The 20,716-nt window shown below is 39.3% G+C and overlaps 1 protein-coding gene across 43 annotated transcripts in view; it reads right to left on the bottom strand.

The window, feature by feature from the left end:
* Positions 1–20,716, bottom strand: part of PTPRD (protein tyrosine phosphatase receptor type D) — a 2,806,079-nt gene that overhangs the window by 26,518 nt on the left and 2,758,845 nt on the right. For all 43 annotated transcript variants that reach the window (XM_073668359.1, XM_073668367.1, XM_073668350.1 and 40 more), the window contains 3 exons: positions 13,434–13,553; positions 12,263–12,417; positions 460–745 (listed from right to left, as the gene is read on the bottom strand). In XM_073668359.1, coding sequence (XP_073524460.1) covers positions 460–745; positions 12,263–12,417; positions 13,434–13,553 — 561 coding nt within the window. The remainder of the gene's footprint in view (positions 1–459; positions 746–12,262; positions 12,418–13,433; positions 13,554–20,716) is intronic.

The following is a 20,716-nucleotide window of genomic DNA, read 5'->3' as shown; positions in this document are numbered from 1 at the left end:
CCTGACCACCTATCTGATTATTGGAACTAACCTGAATTAAGAGCATCGTATATGCTCATGACGCTGTTACTTCCGGTAGGGAGCCCCGAAAAAGCACTTGGAATTGTGACCGAAACAAGAATACTTTATTATATATTATCCAGCTGCTATATGTTTGTGTGAAGTTAGCCTTACCCTGAATCTTTCCAACAAACTTAATGTATCAATCAATCTGTTCCTCTCTTCTCTTCAATCCTATACTTTAACATGTTTCCCATAAATTGCATGGCATTCCCAAGTTGACAGTTTCCTTTCTCCTGAGCAAGGCTGAAGTGCGATACTAGACCTAACGTATGGACAGAGTGGCGCTATCAAAGGAGAAAAAGAAGCAAACCCTCTCACATCTACGCAACGCCCCTGACTAAGTCATTTCATTTCATGGACAATAGAAGCATTTAAATTCCAGCCACATAATAGTACCTTAAATTCTAACTCCATCCCTGTGACATTCTCTCCAGACTCTATCTGTGTCAGCTTTTGAATATATGCATACAGGTTTCTAGCTGGCACTTCGGTATTTCCACATGTCACTGCCTCCAGCAGGGCATCATGGATAAAGATATACTGGTCCTCTGTTTGAACCATGTAGTTCCTCTGAGCTCTCATTAAAGTCACATGACCATAAATATCTACAGTCTTTTCATGCCGTATCCTCTCCAGCATGGCATCTATTACAATAAAGCAGCCCGTTCTGCCCACTCCAGCACTAGAAGAGAAAAAAAGAGAAAGGCAAAAATTGACAATGGAGTAAATCGAAGCACAGTATTTATTTGAAGGTCAACAATTCTAAAAAAAAATATGGGTTAATGTCAACAAAACAATGTTTTATGGGAACCAGAGACGTAACTAAAGCGGCTACGAGGATTGCAGTTGTAAACAGGCCTAGGAGGGTTCAAAGGGTCTCTTTGGCCCATATGAAAGACCACTACTATTATTATGTTGGAGATTTTCGCATTGGTTCCCACAATCTTCACCTGTCAGAAATCTTTTTAGCACAGCCATCAGCGTATTGTCCCAAGTCAGGCTAGTTAAAATCTCAGCTTTGAACTGTCAAGTAAAGTTGTAGAGGCCACACAACTGGTTACGCCACTGAGCCTACCTTTATAATATCGATACGCTCTAGAAATACATATATAAAGAGGTTATAGTTATAGGACAAGTACGTTGTGGATTTATGAGGGTGTAGATATTACAAGAATATTAAAAATAACACAAGCAAACAGGAAAGATATAAACCTCATGCGCATGAGCCCAAGCTTTGCAAGGAGGTCACACCAAGAGCCGTGATGCACTCCCAACGGTGCTGTCATAGTGCATGAAATCTATCATGTGTGGGTAGATCTATTTCTATATATACTATGTCTAAGTTCTCCAAGAGATATTAACTTGATGTTATGTGCTAGCTATTATTTTCTTTTGTACTGAAAATTAGTTATTGTAAGGACAAATATAGGTAGACATCTATTATAGGAATAGAAAGGATTAGGTTATTGGAAAAACATTTCTTCCTCCAGATTATGACTAATGCTCATTCAATAGAATGGTGAAGGGGTTGGATGAGGGGGTTGTAGGTTGGTAAAATTGGGTGTGATGCATAAACCTGCAGGAAACAGAGGCTTTATATTATGGAGTCTTATATGGCTTCATACTGGGGAGTCATACTGGTCTGTATACATTTGCAATCAGACTCAAATTGCGTCAAAAATGAGTCTTGGCCAGAAGGCTGACTCTCTGCCGGTACCACTGATGAGACTTGCAAAGAACCCGGAATGAGGGAGATTCTGATTGCTGGATCAACCCGTCAAAAACTGGATATTTTTGTTCCAAAAGTCGATAAAACCGGATAGGTGACATTTTATAATGGGGGTGATAAAATAGTTACAATATCACAAAGACAAAACATATAGATGAAAGATTGGGAATATACCAGTCGCTCAGAACATGATTTTTAGACACAATATATCCTAAAGTAGAATTGCTGAAATATTGTACATGAATACAGCTCTAGCTTCTAGCAATATAAATAATTTGAGCCTGGGCCAAACGTCTTTACAAATAATCCTACAGAGAATGAATGAATGAACTATGCATCATATTTTAATAAGCATTCTCCATTTCCAGCTCCAAAGAAGCATTGTTATTTCAATGGTGAGTTGACAAAGCTGTGTAGGTAATAGGCTATTATAACACTCCCAGATTTTCTTTGCCATTAATTATCTATTAGATCTCATAAAACATATGGCCAGGAATTTGCTAATCAGAGAAAAAAAAAAAAACCATAACGAAATGCTTTTTATTCTTACTCGAAATTTCAAAGCTGAATACTACTTTGTGTTACTTGGCCAATAAAGAGACTCATCAAACGATAACAGGAGCTGAAAAGAATAGCATCTTAATTAAGTGCAGATCCTCGGAGTGCTCTAATATGAATTCACGCAAGTCAGTGTCATAATTAAGACTGCTTGGTACAGCCATGAAAATGCTAACTGATACCTTTGCTAATGGCTTCAAAGAGATCTCACATAATAAGATGTGACATACCAGGATGACATTTACACTTTTGCCGCAGTAACCCAGAAATGGCATTAGTCACTGTTATCTGATCATTAAGGGAGAAAACCACAGGGATTGGGGTTTCGAATTACTGTTGTTTCACATAGTAATCATTTTTAACAAGTCGTCTCACTAAAGTCTGGTATGCATAGTAATGATTCATTCTCTAGAAGGAATATCGCATTGTTCATGTAGAGCCCAGGCTTTGTCAATTGTCGAGTGCAGCCGACAACACATTAATATCAAAGTTACTCTTGCAAATCAATACATAGGGGATTAGTAGTTTATAGATTTCAGCTGTAAATGTCTTTCAGTACTATAGATTTGTGGAAAAACTGAGCACGCATGTCTAATAAGACTGTATATAAAGTGCATGACGTTACAGTGAATCATCAGCAACAATGCTCATACTTTATTAATGTAGTGAACTCCCGCCATCTGTATACAGCTGATAGAACCTGGACATATAGGTAGACATCTATTATACTACAATCCCCTTAGCTCTGCAAGTTGTGATACACAATAGCTTGCTACTGTCCAGGTGTTTAAAGATAATCTGTCACCAGGTAAAAAGTAGCCAGTTGTTGCTCTTATTTTATTTCTGCTGATCCCCTGAATATTCTGTGGGTTTTTTTTTAATCCGCCATACGGTTCCATATATATGGCCCTTTTTATTATTCAGTGCTAATTTTTATGCTTTTTCCAAGGAGGCATGGCTCAAAGTATTCTCTGGGGGAGTGTTTCAGGCGGCTCTACATTATTACCCTGTGAGCACTGCCCCCTTGGTAAAGATAATAAAAATTAGCACTGAATAAAAGGCGCACATCTTTGGAAAAGTATGGCGGATTTTAAATAAGTTATTAAATAAAATAAAAAAAAAAAAAAAAAAAAAACACACACACAAAAGAAGGAATAATCAGGAGAGCAACGGTAATAAAATATGAGCAAAAACTGGACACTTAACATGGTGACAGGTTTTCTTTAAAAGCCCAGATAGGCTAGTGTAATTTTCAAGTATTTGTTCCCTCTGAATAAAGTCAATGGTCTTTTACACCACTTTTTGGAAAGTCATATAGTTTTTTCATTTCTAAAGAAGAGGAAGCACTTGCAGCTGCAATGGAGACCACAAAGAAGTGGTTCCAGTAGCACTTGTTCCCTTCTTGATCAGGCAGGGGCAAAGCTTGACCTGGCCCAAATTAACACCTCTACAAATCCAGGTTGAAGTTAGTAATGAGTAGCCATCTTCACACGCCTTACATTCTCTAAAAATGCAGCGAAATACTGGTCCAAGGTTGAAGTAATCCTTTATTACAGGCATGAGAAAAGTAGGTAAGTAAGCAATTTCTATATGTCCTAGAACTAAAGTGTGGTCAAATGCACCTCTATTATTAGGGGGCACATTTGGATTTTTGATATGGAGAGATGTTCTATTTAATGTCTCCACTGTAAAATATTTCTTATTTTTCTCTGTTTCCTCCTCCTCAATAAGATTTGCTTTTGATCAAGGTACAATTTTCATCAAAGTTGTCCAGTCCAAAGTCATGGGGGTATTATAGTTAACAGTTCCATTTGGTACGGGTCGAAAGTAGACTCAAAACAATACTGTTAACAGATGTAACTTAAATCTGAACCTTTCCATAAATAATATTGTTACTGTACGTTGAAAATTGGATAATTCTCACTTTATTTATCAGATGAACTTCAACAACTAGCTCTGTAATATCCTGAAGTCCCTGAAGTCATAAATCACAAATATTTCTTGGAGTCCTACTGTCAATCAGAAATGGTCTATGTCCTCACTTCTAGCGGCGTTTCCTCAGTGGAGTCTTTACTGCTAGCATTACCTGGGGAGGCAGAGTTTATTCATTACCCTTTAAAGACCGGCCCGGGCCAACACTAACATAGATCTCGTCTAGGGGCCTCTGTGGGAACGTATTTTACTTTACAGCTCTCTAACTTACTTGCTTTCTTTCCATGTGTATTTTAAGGGTTGCTGTATCCACCATCTGTTGCTAACACATTTACCAAATCTTACATAGTGTTGCTTTTACGCAACTTAATACAGTTAAACAATTGCGTGATGATTATTTTTGTTGAAAATAATGACCTGATTTTGGTTTCAGCCCAAATATTTTCAATCCCAGCTGAGCATGACATGTTTCAGGATATTGTATGGACATATAAGTGTAAGGGATATAGGTGCAGCTGGGAAAGCTCAGTTATACTCCCGTCCAGATCCCGTTATTGGGTTATAAAAACATTTTTACATTTCCTGCAGATGGTCAAATTCTTTTCTCCACCAGTAATTTTCATTCAGAATTCACTGCGGACAGCTGCGGGCTTTGATATAACAAAATCACCAGCACACAAAAGAAGTGCAGCCATAAGATCCCATCTACCGTATACAAACGTCTGATGGGGAAACAAAGACTCGCTGATGCCGTGTGTGCCCACAAATAAAATAGCCCATTACATGAATTCATGCAGACGACACAGCTTAATGTACAGCCATACTGAACAATCAAAACAAAAACAGATGTTGGAAGAAAGCTGGAAGCCAAACGCTCGCCAAACTGTGATATTATTCTTCAGATAATACTTGCCCCTAATGTAAAACAGCTTCAAAATCCTGCAGAAAAAATCTGCAACCTCAAATAAATATTTCTTACATTACACGCCATATTTCTCAGGATTGTCCAATATATATAAGGTGTTATAGGGAAGTTTGGACTGGACACATCTTCACATAATATTATACATTTTAGTGCAGCTTTTTAAAACCAAACTAATATCCGAGGGCTCTGATAAGGTATGTACAATGGGTACGGAAAGTATTCAGACCCCTTTACATTTTTCACTCTTTGTTTCATTGCAGCCATTTGGTAAATTCTAAAAAGTTCATTTTTTTTCTCAATAAAGTACACTCTGCACCCCATTTTGACTGAAAAAGAACAGAAATGTAGAAATTTTTGCAAATTTATCAAAAAAGAAAAACTGAAATATCAGATGGTCATAAGTATTCAGACCCTTTGCTCAGTATTGAGTAGAAGCACCCTTTCGAGTTAGTACAGCCATGAGTCTTCTTGGGAATGATGCAACAAGTTTTTCACACCAGGATTTGGGGATCGTCTGCCATTTTTCCTTGCAGATCCTCTCCAGTTTCGTCAGGTTGGATAGTGAACGTTGGTGGGCAGTTATTTTCAGGTCTCTCCAGAGATGCTCAATTGGGTTTAGGTCAGGGCTCTGGCTGGGCCAGTCAAGAATGGTCACAGAGTTGTTCTGAAGCCACTCCTTTGTTATTTTAGCTGTGTGCTTAGTGTCATTGTCTTGTTGGAAGGTGAACCTTCGGCCAAGTCTAAGGTCCAGAGCACTCTGGAAGAGGTTTTCATCCAGGATATCTCTGTACTTGGCCGCATTCATGTCTCCTTCACTTGCAAGTAGTCATCCTGTCCCTGCATCTGAAAAACACCCCCATAGCATGATGCTGCCTCCACCATGTTTCACTGTTGGGATTGCATTGGGCAGGTGATGAGCAGTGCCTGGCTTTCTCCACACATACCGCTTAGAATTATCACCAAAAAGTTCTATCTTCGTCTCATCAGACCAGAGAATCTTATTTCTCATAGTCTGGGAGTCCTTCATGTGTTTTTGAGCAAACTCTATGCGGGCTTTCATATGTCTTGCACTAAGGAGAGGCTTCTGTCAGGCCACTCTGCCATAAAGGCCCGACTGGTGGAGGGCTGCAGTGATAGTTGACTTTGTGGAACTTTCTCCCATCTCCCTACTGCATCTCTGGAGCTCAGCCACAGTGATCTTGGGGTTCTTCTTTATCTCTCTCACCAAGGCTCTTCTCCCAAGATTGCTCAGTTTGGCTGAACAACCAGGTCTAGGAAGACTTCTGTTAGTCCCAAACTCCTTCCAATTAACGATTATGGAGGCCATGGTGCTCTTAGGAACCTTGAGTACTGCAGAAATTCTTTTGTAACATTGGCCAGATCTGTGCTTTGCCATAATTCTGTCTCTGAGCTCCTTGGGCAGTTCCTTAGAGCTCATGATTCTTATTTGGTCTGACATGCACTGTGAGCTGTGAGGTCTTATATAGACAGGTGTGTGCCTTTCCAAATCAAGTCCTATCAGTTTAATTAAACACAGCTGGACTCAAATGAAGGAGTAGAACCATCTCAATGAGGATCACAAGGAAATGGACAGCATGTGACTTAAATATGAGTGTCTGAGCAAAGGGTCTGAATACTTATGACCATGTGATATTTCAGTTTTTCTTTTTTAATAAATTTACAAAAATTTCTACATTTCTGTTTTTTTCAGTCAAGATGGGGTGCAGAGTGTACTTTAATGAGTAAAAAAATTAACTTTTTAGAATTTACCAAATGGCTGCAATGAAACAAAGAGTGAAAAATTTAAAGGGGTCTGAATACTTTCCATACCCACACTGTACATAAATGTCTGCTATTTAAGATGCCATAAAGTGGTTATTTAAGAAAGAGAACCCCTTTAATACCAGAGCCCCCACCAGTATCAGCAAACTCCCAAGAGCTCTAGCAAAATCTGGGAACCCAAGGTCAGGCAGTAGAGTTGGTACGAATCGATTAATAGTCTATTGGCTATGTCAGTCGTTTATAACCTCTGGATGGGAGTCCTGTAAAACACCTCTTACCTAACGACTCTTCTTTTGATTAGCAGGCCTGGCATGACTTCACAAGTAAGTCACACCGCAAACATGATGTCACACCAGGCTGGCTAATCAAAAGAAGAGCTGTGGATAGCGAGAGTTAGGGGGGTTTCTTAGGCCTCATGTCCGACGGCCACAGATTACTGACGAGGCCGATGGCCTGGGTCCTGCCAATCAATTCGCACCAACTCTACCAGGCAGACTTTCCCATCTAGAGATCACTAGAGAGGCTCCTCTGTAAGGTTAAATTCGTCATGTGCTTGAAGACTTTCGGTGGCATTAGATGCATGTAAAGCCTTGTTCATATCTCCCATTGGGATCTGTTTGTAACAGATCCAGTTGAATATAAAAATAAAAAGGAACAAAAACAGATGCAACAGATAACAAAAGGAAAACAAAGTTTACATTTTTTAACTTATTAGTTTAATGTATCTGTTACAAAAATGGACACAATGGTTGAATTTGATCATCCCTCATTATATTGGGGCCACAAAAATTCTCATAGCAAGACACTGGAAAGGCATAGACCCAATCTTCTGCATTAGAATGGATCAATTATATTGTTCTACTAGAAAAAAAAAAGAAATTACTAGAAACCAAGGTAATAAACTCCTATAGTAATGGAATAAATTTCCAAGTTCAACCACTATTGAATCTACGTTATACAATAGATCATAACTAGTACAATAATCCTAAACTTGTTTTCATCCTCATCTTAAACACTGTTCTCATTGGAAGAAAGTTTTATAACTACACATACCCAAACTCATTAATTTTGTATACATCAGTAGCATTGCTACTGGGAGGGAGAAGTTTGGGAGCTAATGCAGGTGTCATTATGAAGTTTGGGGGCTAATACAGGGGCTATTATACAGTTTAGGGGGTAATACAGGGGCCATTATACAGTTTGGGGGCTAATGCAGGAGCATTTATACAGTTTGGGGGCTTATTGGAGGGCCATTATACAGTTTGGAGGCTAATGCAGGGCCATTATACAGCGTGAGAGCTAATGCAGTGGCCATTATACAGTTTGAGGGCTAATGCGGGGGCCATTATACAGTGTAGAAGATTATGCAGTGGCCATTATACAGTTTGAGGGCTAATGCGGGGGCCATGATACAGAGTGAAAGCTTATGCAGTAGCCATTATACAGTTTGGGGGCTAATGCGGGTGCAATTATACAGTTTGGGGGCTAATGCAGGGGCCATTTCACAGCGTGGATGCTAATGTGAGGGCCATTATGCAGTTTGGGGGCTAATGCAGGGGCATTTATACAGTTTGGAGGCTAATGTGAGGGTCATTATACAGTTTGGGGGCTAATGCGAGGGCTATGATACAGCGTGGGTGCTAATTCAGTGGACACTGTACAGTTTGGGGGCTCATGTGGGGGCCATTGTACAGCGTGGATGCTAATACAGTGGCCATTATACATTTTGGGGGCTAATGCGGGGGCAATTGTACAGTTTGGTGGCTAATGTGTGGGCCATTATACAGCATGGATGCTAATGTGGAGGCCATTATACTCTTTGGGGGCTAATGTGGGAGCCATTATACAATTTGGGGGCTAATATGTGGGCCATTATACAGTTTGGGGCCTACTGTGGGGGCCTTCATACAGTGTGGGGGCTTGTCATACATTGTAGGGACATCTTTGGGGGTTCTCATAAAGTGTGGGAGCCATTATACAGCATCGGAGCTAATGTGGGGGTCATTATACAGTTTGGGGCTTACTGTAGGGACCAATTATACAGTTTGAGTGCTAGTGTGGGGACTGCTGTGGAGGCCATTATACAGTGTGGGAAGCATTATACAATGAGAGGGTCATAATACAGTGCGGGTTCTACTGTGGAGGCCATTATATAGTGTGAGGGATTCTGTGGGGGTCATTATACTGTGTTTTGGGGAAGCAGTGGGGACATCATACTGCACTACCGTTCAAAAGTTTGGGGTCACCCAGACAATTTTGTGTTTTCAATGAAAACTCATACTTTTATTTATCAAATGAGTAGCAAAATGAATAGAAAATATAATCCAGACATTGACAAGGTTAGAAATAATGATTTTTATTTGAAAGAATTTCAAGCTTTGCTTTCGTCAAAAAATGCTCCCTTTGCAGCAATTACAGCATTGCAGACCTTTGGCATTCTAGCTGTTAATTAGCTGAGGTAATCTTGAGAAATTTCACCCCATGCATCCTGAAGCCCCTCCCACAAGTTGGATTGGCTTGATGGGCACTTTTTGCGTCCTGTTGTAGGATGAAATTGGCTCCAATCAAGTGCTGTCCACAGGGTATGGCATGGCGTTGCAAAATGGCGCGATAGCCTTCCTTATCCAAAATCCCATTTACCTTGTACAAATCTCCCACCACCAAAGCAACCCCAGACCGTCATATTACCTCCACCATGCTTGACAGATGGCGTCAGGCACTCTTCCAGCATCTTTTCAGTTGTTCTGTGTATCACAAATGTTCTTCTGTGTGATCCAAACACCTCAAACTTTGATTCGCCTGTCCATAAAACTTTTTTCCAATCTTCCTCTGTCCAATGTCTGTGTTCTTTTGCCCATATTAATCTTTTCCTTTTATTAGCCAGTCTCAGATATGGCTTTTTCTTTGTCACTTTGCCCTGAAGGCCAGCATCCCGGAGTCGTCTCTTCACTGTAGACATTGACACTGGCGTTTTGCATGTACTATTTAATGAAGCTACCAGTTGAGGAGCTGTAAGGCATAGATTTCTCAAACTAGAGACTCTAATGTACTTGTCTTATTGCTCAGTTGTGCAGCGGGGCCTCCCACTTCTCTTTCTACTCTGGTTAGAGCCTGTTTGTGCTCTCCTCTGAAGGGAGTAATACACACCGTTGTAGGAAATCTTCAGTTTCTTGGCAACTTCTCGCATGGAATAGCCTTCATTTTTAAGAACAAGAATAGACTGTCGAGTTTCACATGAAAGTTCTCTTTTTCTGGCCATTTTGAGTTTCATAGAACAAACAAATGTAATGCTCCAGATTCTCAACTAGCTCAAAGGAAGGTCGATTTTATAGCTTCTCAAATCAGCCAAACCGTTTTCAGCTGGGCTAACATACTTGTGCAAGGGTTTTCTAGGGTTTTCTAAACATCCATTAGCCTTCTTACACAGTTAGCAAACACAATGTACCATTAAAACACTGGAGTGGTGATTGTTGGAAATGGGCCTCTATACACCTATGTAGATATTGCAATAAAAACAAGACATTTGCAGCTAGAATAGTCATTTACCACATTAACAATGTATAGAGTGTATTTCTGATTCATTTAATGTTAGCTTCATTGAAAAAAATGTGATATTCTTTCAAAAATAATGAAATTTCTAAATGACCCCAAACTTTTGAACGGTAGTGTATGTATAGAGGAGATGTGGGGGTATTATACTGTGTATAACAGAGCTATGGGCCCATCATACTGTATATAGTGGAGCTGTGTGGACATCAAACTCTGTATAAGGGAGCTGTGGATCCACCATATTGTGTATAGAAAAGCTGTACATTGGGGGACTCAGTGGACATTATTAAATGTTAAGTGGGCACTTAAGTATTGTGGCCGTCAAAGGGGCAACTAGAGCACTAGTGGAAATGTGGACACTATGTTTTCTAGGGGGCAATTTTACCATCTAGAGGGCACAAAAGAAGCATTATTACTATGTAAGAGGCATAGTGGTGGGCATTATTATGTGGGGCAGTAAGAGGAGCTCTGGTATTGTGCCAAACAGCAAGTGCTGTAACAGGAACACATACGGCAACAACAGCTCAGTATTGGTGCAGGATGAGGTATTTGTGCAGGTTGGGAATGGATGGGGACTGTGCAAGAAATGTGAGAAGTCAAATGTGTCTCTGTTGGAAACTCTGAGACGAGTTGTGGCTGGAAGAAGTTGTCATGTCGGTCTGGGCCAAAAGGAAAAGAAGGGAAAAATGATCGACTCCATCAGAAAGAACATCAGCTGCAAGTCACTATCCATAACTGTACTGTAATCACTTGTACATTCTGTAGGACTGGTATCTACCGCTATATGTCACCATATAGTGGTAGTATCAGTGTGCCACCATAGTTGTAATCAGTTGTAATCAGGGTTACCAGTTAGAGGCCCACTCAGATGTTTCGCGCCCCCTGAGCTTAAGCCCTAGCTACGCCTCTGGTATATATACATAATCTTACAACAAAGTATGACTGTTACAAAATCGGGACTACCCTTGCCTCTTAACCTCTTTTTCTCCCGTTTCCTTATAACTCTTCCTAATTTTGTTTGATTGATGTTACTGACTTTGTTAATGTATTAATGCATTCATCATAAAAAATAAAATGATCAGTTAAACGGAAAAGATAAAAGATGACCATCTGTTATGACCTGTCTACCAGAAACTTTAATGTAAAAAAACAAGTTTCCATTTTATCTCCAGTTTTGTTTTTTTTACGGAAAAAAATTATGAAGACTATACATACTTTAGTCTGTTTGAAAACCAGATAGCAGACAGAATGAATGCAAACTACTGTAATGTCAATTTTGGAAAAAAAAAAATCAAATCAATGGAACCTGGAACTGAGCATTTTATAAATGTTTTCCGGCTTTTCAAACGGATCAGAAAAATGGAAGTGAAAAGGGAATTTGAAAATAAGGGAGATATGCAGGGAATGTTGGAGCACTGGTTTCATTTGCAGTGGTTGTTGAGGGGTAGAGTTTTCCTGTTTAGGACAATTGGTTCATGGTAAAGGATCTGTTTTTCTTTTAAATGCTGTAATTTTCTATACCTTACTTTCCATAACTAAGAAAAATATGTAACATGCTTCAGATATGATATGTTTAGATTTTATGGGTAGAATATACTTTCCATCAAGAGTACTGTATTTCAGTCATATTTTAATATGCAGACAATTGTTAGAATGTTTGATGGTCTACCTGTAGGCAAAATATAGCAAATTACATTAACTCCTTTAATGATCAAGCATCATACCTGCAGTGTACAACCATGGGTCCTGCATCTGGAGGATTACATGTTTTCACTCTTCTCAAAAATGCTAGAAAAGGTGTTGGATGTTCTGGAACACCATGATCTGGCCATGCTGTAAACTGGAACTGTCTGACTTCTCGCTTTTCACTTGATCCATTCTGTCAAATAGAGAAAACAGCTTTACTGTTAATACCTAGATTATCAAAAGCATAACAATAAAGTTAAGAACGTTCTTCCCACTATGTGAGAAAGTAAGACGTTATAGAGTGAAGGTTCAAGAGCATTTTTGATTACATAAAATTTCTGATATACATAGTGTTAACAATAAATAGGTAATAGTGTTGAGCGAGTATGTTCTATTAACCCTTTCGCCGAGTATGCTCGGGCCGAGCTCCGAGTATTTATAGCGTGCTCGGTGATATGGTTGAATCGCTCCCGTGTGCATGATTTGCAACTGTTGACAGCTTTATTACATGGGAGGAATGTCTATTTCTTACACATTCCTCGCATGTATTAAAACTGTCTATTTCTTACACATTCCTCACATGTAATAAAACTGTCAAACAGTTGCAAATCATGCACACGGGAGCGATTCAACCATATCACCGAGCAGCTGTAAATACTCGGAACTCGGCCCGAGCATACTCGGACAGAACATACTCGCTCAACCCTAATAGGTAACTATGCCTTCATATAACGTTTTAGAATAAACTATTATTTGTGAGTCCATGAGGAATAACACTAGTTTTCGCCATGATATAACTTGTATCATGTGTTGTTCACCTGTTGAACAACAATTGAAAGATTGTGGAGACGTCTTTATATTTATAACTAATGGTATTAATGCCATAACAATAATTGTAGCTAAGGCCATAGATTCCAGTCACCCCACCTACCACCAAATACGGGTCTGTAGATATCAGGAGTAGTGTTGAGTGAATTTTTTTGGCATTTAAAATTTGGGTTCGTGTTCGGGGTTCTGCCATTTTTTGGCGCGAACAAGCCGGAACCCCGAACACGAAATCGAATTTGAAATGCTGAACAAATTCGCTCAACACTAATCAGGAGTGCTCTAATGCCATGTCACATCCAGCCTCTGAATCCTTAGTCCTTATAAAGGATTGTATACAAAGACAAAGTTGTTATCATATTAAAGCTTTAAGGTCAGACTTACCTTGTAAAGAGCGAATGTCCTGACACAGTAAGTGGCAAGCTCCACCGTGTCCAGCAGAGTCACTTGGATAAGGCCATATGTTTCTGTACCTCTGCTTGGCCAGTACTGGTCACATTTTATCTACAATGAATTAGCATTGTATTAGTAATATCAATGAATATAATTTCATATTTTACACTGATCCTTATAAATGTAAAATGAACCATCAAACCTTTTGGTGCTATACAATAAGTATCAGTAAAAAACGAGTACATATAATAACCAACGATAAAGGTGTAATAATGCAGGGAAAGCTCTACTTGGATGAGCATATAACATATAGCAGGAGTGGCCGAACTTTTTTTTATATTATAGGATCTACTTTCCGTGGAGAGTGACTTAGGAGCTTTACACAAATGTGTGAATCATTACTTACATAACAGAATATTGCCAAAAAAGTATCCTTATGGAAAATGCTTGATCAGCATGTGTCTGGGTACATTTATGTAAACTGTATTAAAAGGCATAGTAAACCACGCTTAGTTGGCATTCGAACCCGTTTGATCATTATTCTTTCAATTATCTTTTTATTAGAGGGGGTAAAAGATAGAGCCCCATTTTGAATGGAATGGAGGTGTGCATGCTCGGTCTCAGCTCCATTTATTGTCTATAGGGCTGCCAAAGAAAGTTGAGTACAATGCTTGGCAATTTCCATCAGCCACACGGACAATGACTGACAATGAATGGAGCGAAGGCTGAGCATGCGCACCTCCACTCCATTCGAGACAAGGCTCTACAACTATAAATTGTTTCTTGGCTATAAATACAGCTCTGAAAACGTACCCGTCATTTTGAGCAGTCTAACCAATCTACAATAACGTTCGGCTGCGCAGTACATTACTAAAAAATTCAGCAACTGAATTTTGAAGATATTTCCAGCTTTCCAGTAAGGTCAGTTAAGGGTCATCTATACGTTTGGCGATCACAAGTTCAGGAAATTCACGATGGATAGTTCAAAAGTTTATTGACGTGCTGTGTAAGTGCGAGGGGCATGCATTTTTTACACCTCTATTAATAAGTAATGAAAAATAAATAAAACACTTTTTGTAAGAATAAAACAGGCCGCTCTAAACTATTTGTCAATTCTTTCACATGTGGTGGCGGTCAACCGGGGGACACACTGTGTTGTACATTTTTTGATTTCAAGAAATGTAATTTGTTATATGATATAGTCTTTATTCAGATTACATGAGATACATTTGTAGGACAACATGTAAAATATTCTCTTTGTAACACAAGGATCTGCACTGCAATGTTGTGTAGAGTTAATTCACACTACATTCTATGGGAATGAGCAGAAAGTAAAATGCTAATGGCATGTAGGAGGCTGGTGAAATTATACAAAGGCTGTTGTGTCTTACTAGCATATATACTACTAGATACGTGACCCTTTCCTTTGTCAGATTTGGTGGTGGGTGCTTTTCCTTCTTTTATTGCGCTGGTCACAAATTATAAATTTTAATGTCAGCAATTTTCCTTTCTATGAGCCAAATCTGTTATTGTACAAAAGAATGGGGAGAGAACAAAATGCTAATAAGTGATCATAACGAAATGATGCTGGTCTTTCAAATCAGGGTGTAATTTAGGTGGACCGTACAGCATATTTAGAGGTCCCATTCAGGTTCAATGGAGCAGTTGTGTGCATGCTCCATTACCACTCAATTCCAACTGTACGGTGAGAGAAGAGTGGGGGGAGGAGAATCAGGCTCCTATGCCATAGAAATCTGGCAGTCTTCCAACCTATCAAACACCTATTTGGTGACCAACTGTTACATGTATGTGGCTGCAACATCATTTTTAGATATAACTTAAAGAGGAAATCCATGTGTTCAGTGTAGATGGCGAGATAGCTCCGGGTACTTCAGTCCAACAATCAGTCTAAAGGCCCGTACACACAAGAGACTAAAATTGTCTGAACTCGTTGATATCGGCCGAATTGGCAAACTGTGTAATGTTTATGGGGGCATCCTGACTCTACTTTGACAGAACTAAGGAGAGAATGATCCGGCCTGTTCAGTCCTGTGATAAGCCACTGCTATAGGAGTATGGCAGCGGCTCTCTCATAGAGAACACAGGAGCCGAAACAAGTGAGGAGAGATAGCTGTCAGGCGAATGATCTAATGTGCATGGGGGCCTATTTAATGTGCATGTGGTCTTAAGTAGTGCAATGTCTCAGGCTCTGCTTATATGTCCAGTTGTCGCCATTCGTAAATAAAAATGGATCCGTTACAAATGGAGCAAAACCAGATGCATGCTTTAGTTTCCATTTTCCATTTTCTATGGACTTCAATTTTAAAATTAAAAGTTGAAATGGCATTTCATGACTTGTGTGCGCCTTTTTTATGTGTTTTTTTTTACTTTTATATTCATTTTATGTAACTTTCTTTTTACTATTTCACTTTTCTTGTAGGGCCAAACAAAAAAGTTGTGCAGACAATGTATTTTGAACCAGCTAAAAATTGCAGTCAACTGGAAGACATTTTAAGATATTTTTGTCCACATTCCCATGAATGGATCCTGCACTTAAATGGGTTGTCCTCTACTAGGACAACCCCTTCTTAATCTAAATGTTTGGTCCCGATAAAATAAAAAAGCTTATACTCACCTCGCGTGCCAGCTCTGTTCCAGAGGTGTTGGCACTCGGATTCCCAGGGCTCTCGTGCGAATTTTATGACACGTGAGCCTGGCGCCCAGTCAGCGGAGGCATCACTGTCCCCGCCTATGTAAGGATTGAACATTAAGAGGAAGTCCAGGCTGCGTCTGCTCTCACTTCCTCTTCATGTTCAATTCGTACGAAGGCGCGGACAGTGACTCCAGCGCTGATTGGGCGCCAGGCTCATGTATCATAACAACTGCATGAGAACCCCGGGACCGTGAATGCCGACGCCGCTGGAACAGCACCGCCATGGGAGGTGAGTAGAAGCTTTTTATTTTATCGGGGCCAAACATTGAGATCAAGAAGGGGTTGTCCTAGTAGTGGAAAACTTCTTTAATCTTTTTCTTGACGTTTTTGTCATCCCAAACTAAATACAAAAACTAAAATGTCGCCCAGTTGGTTGAAGGTAAAATGAGCTTCTTATTACTGGAGGGGGGCATAATTTTGGAGTGGATAAGCACAGAAAAAATGAAAAACTGTCCCAGAATCAGTGGAGTAGCACAGATTAGAGGATGTACTCAGTTTAAATAAATAATAATCCTCTTTTTTGTAATATAATACCTACAATGTCCCTTGCTAATCTTCAGAAAAAAAAACTATGTTTGCATCTCGTGGTGATAAAATCCAGCAGGTGAAAATGTTCTCTTTAAAGGGGTATTCCCATTTCCAAGATCCTATTCCAATATGTAGTAGATGTAATAATAATAATATTAGCCAATAACTACAATTAGAAATGTAGTAGTATTTCTGATTCTTTATGTCTCTTTCCTCATGTGCAGGGATTGCAGGACCTTAGGTATCCATGCTTACGTCCACTGATAAAGTGTAAGTTAGTTAGCTAGCTGCTAGTGGTCGTAACCGTGGATACCTAAGGTCCTGCAATGCCTGCACATGATGTAAGTGGCATAGCGAATCAAAAATAATCTATTACATTTCGAATTGAAGGTATTTGCAAATATTATTATTATTATTACACCTACTACATATTGGGAAAGGATCTTGGAGATGGGAATACCCCTTTAATAGAATGCCAACAAATTCCTGTTTGCTCACATGGGATCAGGGGGTAAAGGCAAGCACGGACCAGGTAGGGTTTGGAAAGGAAATATAGCAGGGGATCAATAAGGATGCATATTACTTTTCATTTTTCTTTAAACAGTCTACATCCCTTAAATATAATTGTTCTTCCCTGGAGAAAAAAAACACATAATTTTTAGCTTATGTATTAATTAATCTAACATTATCCCTTACTTCTAAAAAAAAACAATAATTACATTAACAATAGCTAAATAAAATTTCTTGAGATAAAACCGGTGTTTACATTCCAGTTTCATCTCTGCGCTCCTTGGTGGCAGTCGTCACACACCAACTGTGTGGGTGACCTCCCACATGCCAGAACAATGCACATTTCAGAGACTCTTCTGGAATATGGAAATCAATGTCAACATAATTAACCTAAATGAATAGAAACCTTGGGTGCATTTGTAAAGCAACTTTGCAAATACAATCACTAAAATTCTTCTGTGTAAGCAATACACATTTCTCTGCTAATGGATGCGATGACACTTTATTTTGTTTTTCAAATGACATTTTTCTTCATGTATTTTCAAGGCAACATCAGCCTTTACTATTTTTAACATCATTTATAATGACTTACAAGTCAGTGTATCAGTTAAATAATGTGCATCCAAACAATTACAGTATTTGGATGGTAATTGATTTTTTTTTGTTTTTTGAGTCTGCAGAAAAGAATTTACATTTTTCATTCATAAAGTGAACCTTGGATTAAAAACAAAAACTGTGACTTTTTAGTGTGGAAGTTTTCAGAAGCAAGTGACATTTTCATGGAAATGGAAGCGCATAAAACAGATTATACTGGGAGGGGATAAAACGCCTTTTTGGCTAGGGTAATTTTATTTTAAAACTCCGGTGACAGAATGCCACATGTGCTCCAATGGTTTCTTCATGAGACAATATATGACAGCGAAATGAGTATTTTCACTACAATCACGCCTTATTGAGAAAAGGATTATTATTGTTATTATTACATCAATAACCATTATTTAAAGGAGATGAAAAAAGCAGGTATGGGCAGAAATGAACTGATTGGCACCTTAAGACAGTTAAAAGCTTGGCCAGGCGATGACTGCAAATACATATAATTCTTCCACTTGAACACTGACAGCTTGTCACATCAACATTGTTGTAATTTTTTTCATGGGAAAAGTATATTCTGTTTGTAAAGTAAAAAAATGCTTAGAAAATGTCCAATGGTATTATTATGTTTCCTGTTAAGAATGGAGCCGTCACAAAATGTAATTGTCCAAATGTCACTGGATTCTAATAATGAAAATATGTGTTTGTATTGGTTTCTTCTACCTGTCTTCCAAAAATCAGAATTGCCCATGTGGATCAGATAAGATACAAATGAATACTCAAACCCCTAGATTAGTTGTCATCTGTGGAGGAACTTTTCAGCAAATGCTCAATTCTCTTGCAGTGCCGCCAAAGGGGAGATAAAGCATTGCACAATCTCCAATCAATTGACGGTTCATTTAAGGCCGAATGCAGATGTCTGTGTACAGACCATGATGTATAGACTGGCCTTAGGTCTACCGACTCGAACGCAACAGCCAGGCTAACAAAATCAGGTCAAGAGACCAGTGGGCAGACCAAACATCACGGTGCATACACGGACCATGTTTTATGGACGTCAGAATGAGGCCTTGTTCACAAAAGGTAAAGATCCTCCAAGACTCTCTAATTTAGCTAAATAATGAAAGTCTCAAATGAAAATTGGTTAACTTAAAGGGGTTGTCTAGGACTATTTTATTATTTTACTATAGACTTAAAAACTAACAGGCAGGTAGTTGCTAACAGAGGCAACCAACTGCCTGTTCTACCCACGCTAACTCAGAGTGGTCACCGACCAACGATTCAGCTGCTCCAATTCAACAGAGCAGCTCTTCTTCTTCCAGGCTGCTCTGTCCTGACTGCCCACATCATGATGATTGACTGCCAACTCCCCGCAGTTAAGCAGCAGGGAACCAGCTGTCAATCGGCATGACGTCAGCAGTCACACACCGTCAATAGAGCAGAGCAGAAGAGAAGCCACTATTCTGTCGACATAATGTCAGCATAAGCCACTGAATCGCGGGCAGGAGCGATCTGTGACTGCTCTGTGTTGGCAGAGATCGGCGCTGGGCACAACAGGAAGGTACCTGCCTGATAGTTCTTAGGCCCATAGTAAAAAAAATAAATAGTCATGGATAACCCCTTTAAGTGGACAATAAGATCTGATTATTTGGGAACGTTATTAGATTTTCACCACAGATTGCCTTTAGTGCAGCACACTATAGAATATGGAAGGGAAAAATGTGAGGTCAAGAACAGAAAAATTCTAGTGAAGGCCGCAAACATACAGTAAGATCACCCTGTTTATTATATAGATGACATATCTATTACTCTCTGGAGAAAAGAATTACATTGAAAGGTACATGCTATGCAGAACTCAGCTTTGTTGTCTGAATTACGGTATATTCGCTTAATATTTTCAAGTAGAAATTACGGTCACCGTTAAGGATGAAACTAATGTGACTGGTGCAAGATAGATAGGTAAAGGCGAAAGAAAACTGCACACATTTGCTAATCAGAATAATGACAAAGTGACCTTGTATTAGGTAGAAGCTCACTGATCTGACCATTGATTGATGTTTAATGTATTCTTCAATTTTATTTTCTTTTGTCCACTTAAAAAAAGAAGCTAAATAGGTAATTACTATTTTGATTCAATCTCACGTCCCTGTATATGTCATCTATAAAGTCTGGTTTCAGTACCACATTTCTTGTAAAGTAATAATTAAGAGCTGTGAGAATATGACATATTACGATCTAATTTTCTAATGAATTTTCATCTACTAATGTAGTGACTTATAAGCTTGTAAATCTTTATTTAAATATCATAATAGCGTCATACCTAGCGAAACCGTTCCCCTGCTCCATGCGCTGTGTCCCCCGTCGATCTTGTGATATTGTTCATGTCACATAAATACTGTGGCCTATCAGTGACTGCTGATGGGTTGCAGCCTTCACACTTCTGTCACATTCCACAACACATAGTGGACAACACCTTTAAAGGGGTATTCTCAAGTTGTCTCTTGATCAGCTCAGAGCTTTCCAGTCTACCTACAGTTTCCTGGTTTCTAGCAGGGCAGTCATTCCTCCTTGAGTGACAGTTCTAATGAGCAGCAGAGCTGTAGTATTAGTAGAACTATAAATCTCATCAGAAATTCTGCTGTAAGACATTCAGCTATCACTGGCTTGTTCTGCAGTCTACACTGCTATCAGTGTGTTTGCACAAGCGCACAGTTTCAGACAGTGAGAGCCCTGCTGTGAAAATGGTGGGACTGGTGGTTTTGCAAGATTTATAACAGCAGCTATTCAGAAGCTGAGAGGAAGGGAGAGAAAGGTGAGCAGCTAATTGCTGTTTAGAAAGCAATAGGCTAGAGAGAGGTTGCTAGAATGTTAGGAGTTAACTCCTCTCCTGGAATGTAACTACTGCGCACACTTGGCCATGGACTAGGCAGGC

The sequence above is a fragment of the Phyllobates terribilis genome, unplaced genomic scaffold (assembly GCF_046119375.1).
Source record: "Phyllobates terribilis strain yellow unplaced genomic scaffold, ASM4611937v1 Scaffold_1__5_contigs__length_1240528914, whole genome shotgun sequence".
Lineage (NCBI taxonomy): Eukaryota > Metazoa > Chordata > Amphibia > Anura > Dendrobatidae > Phyllobates > Phyllobates terribilis.
Note: the sequence above shows the minus strand (reverse complement) of the source record. Positions and strands in the feature narration are given on the sequence as shown.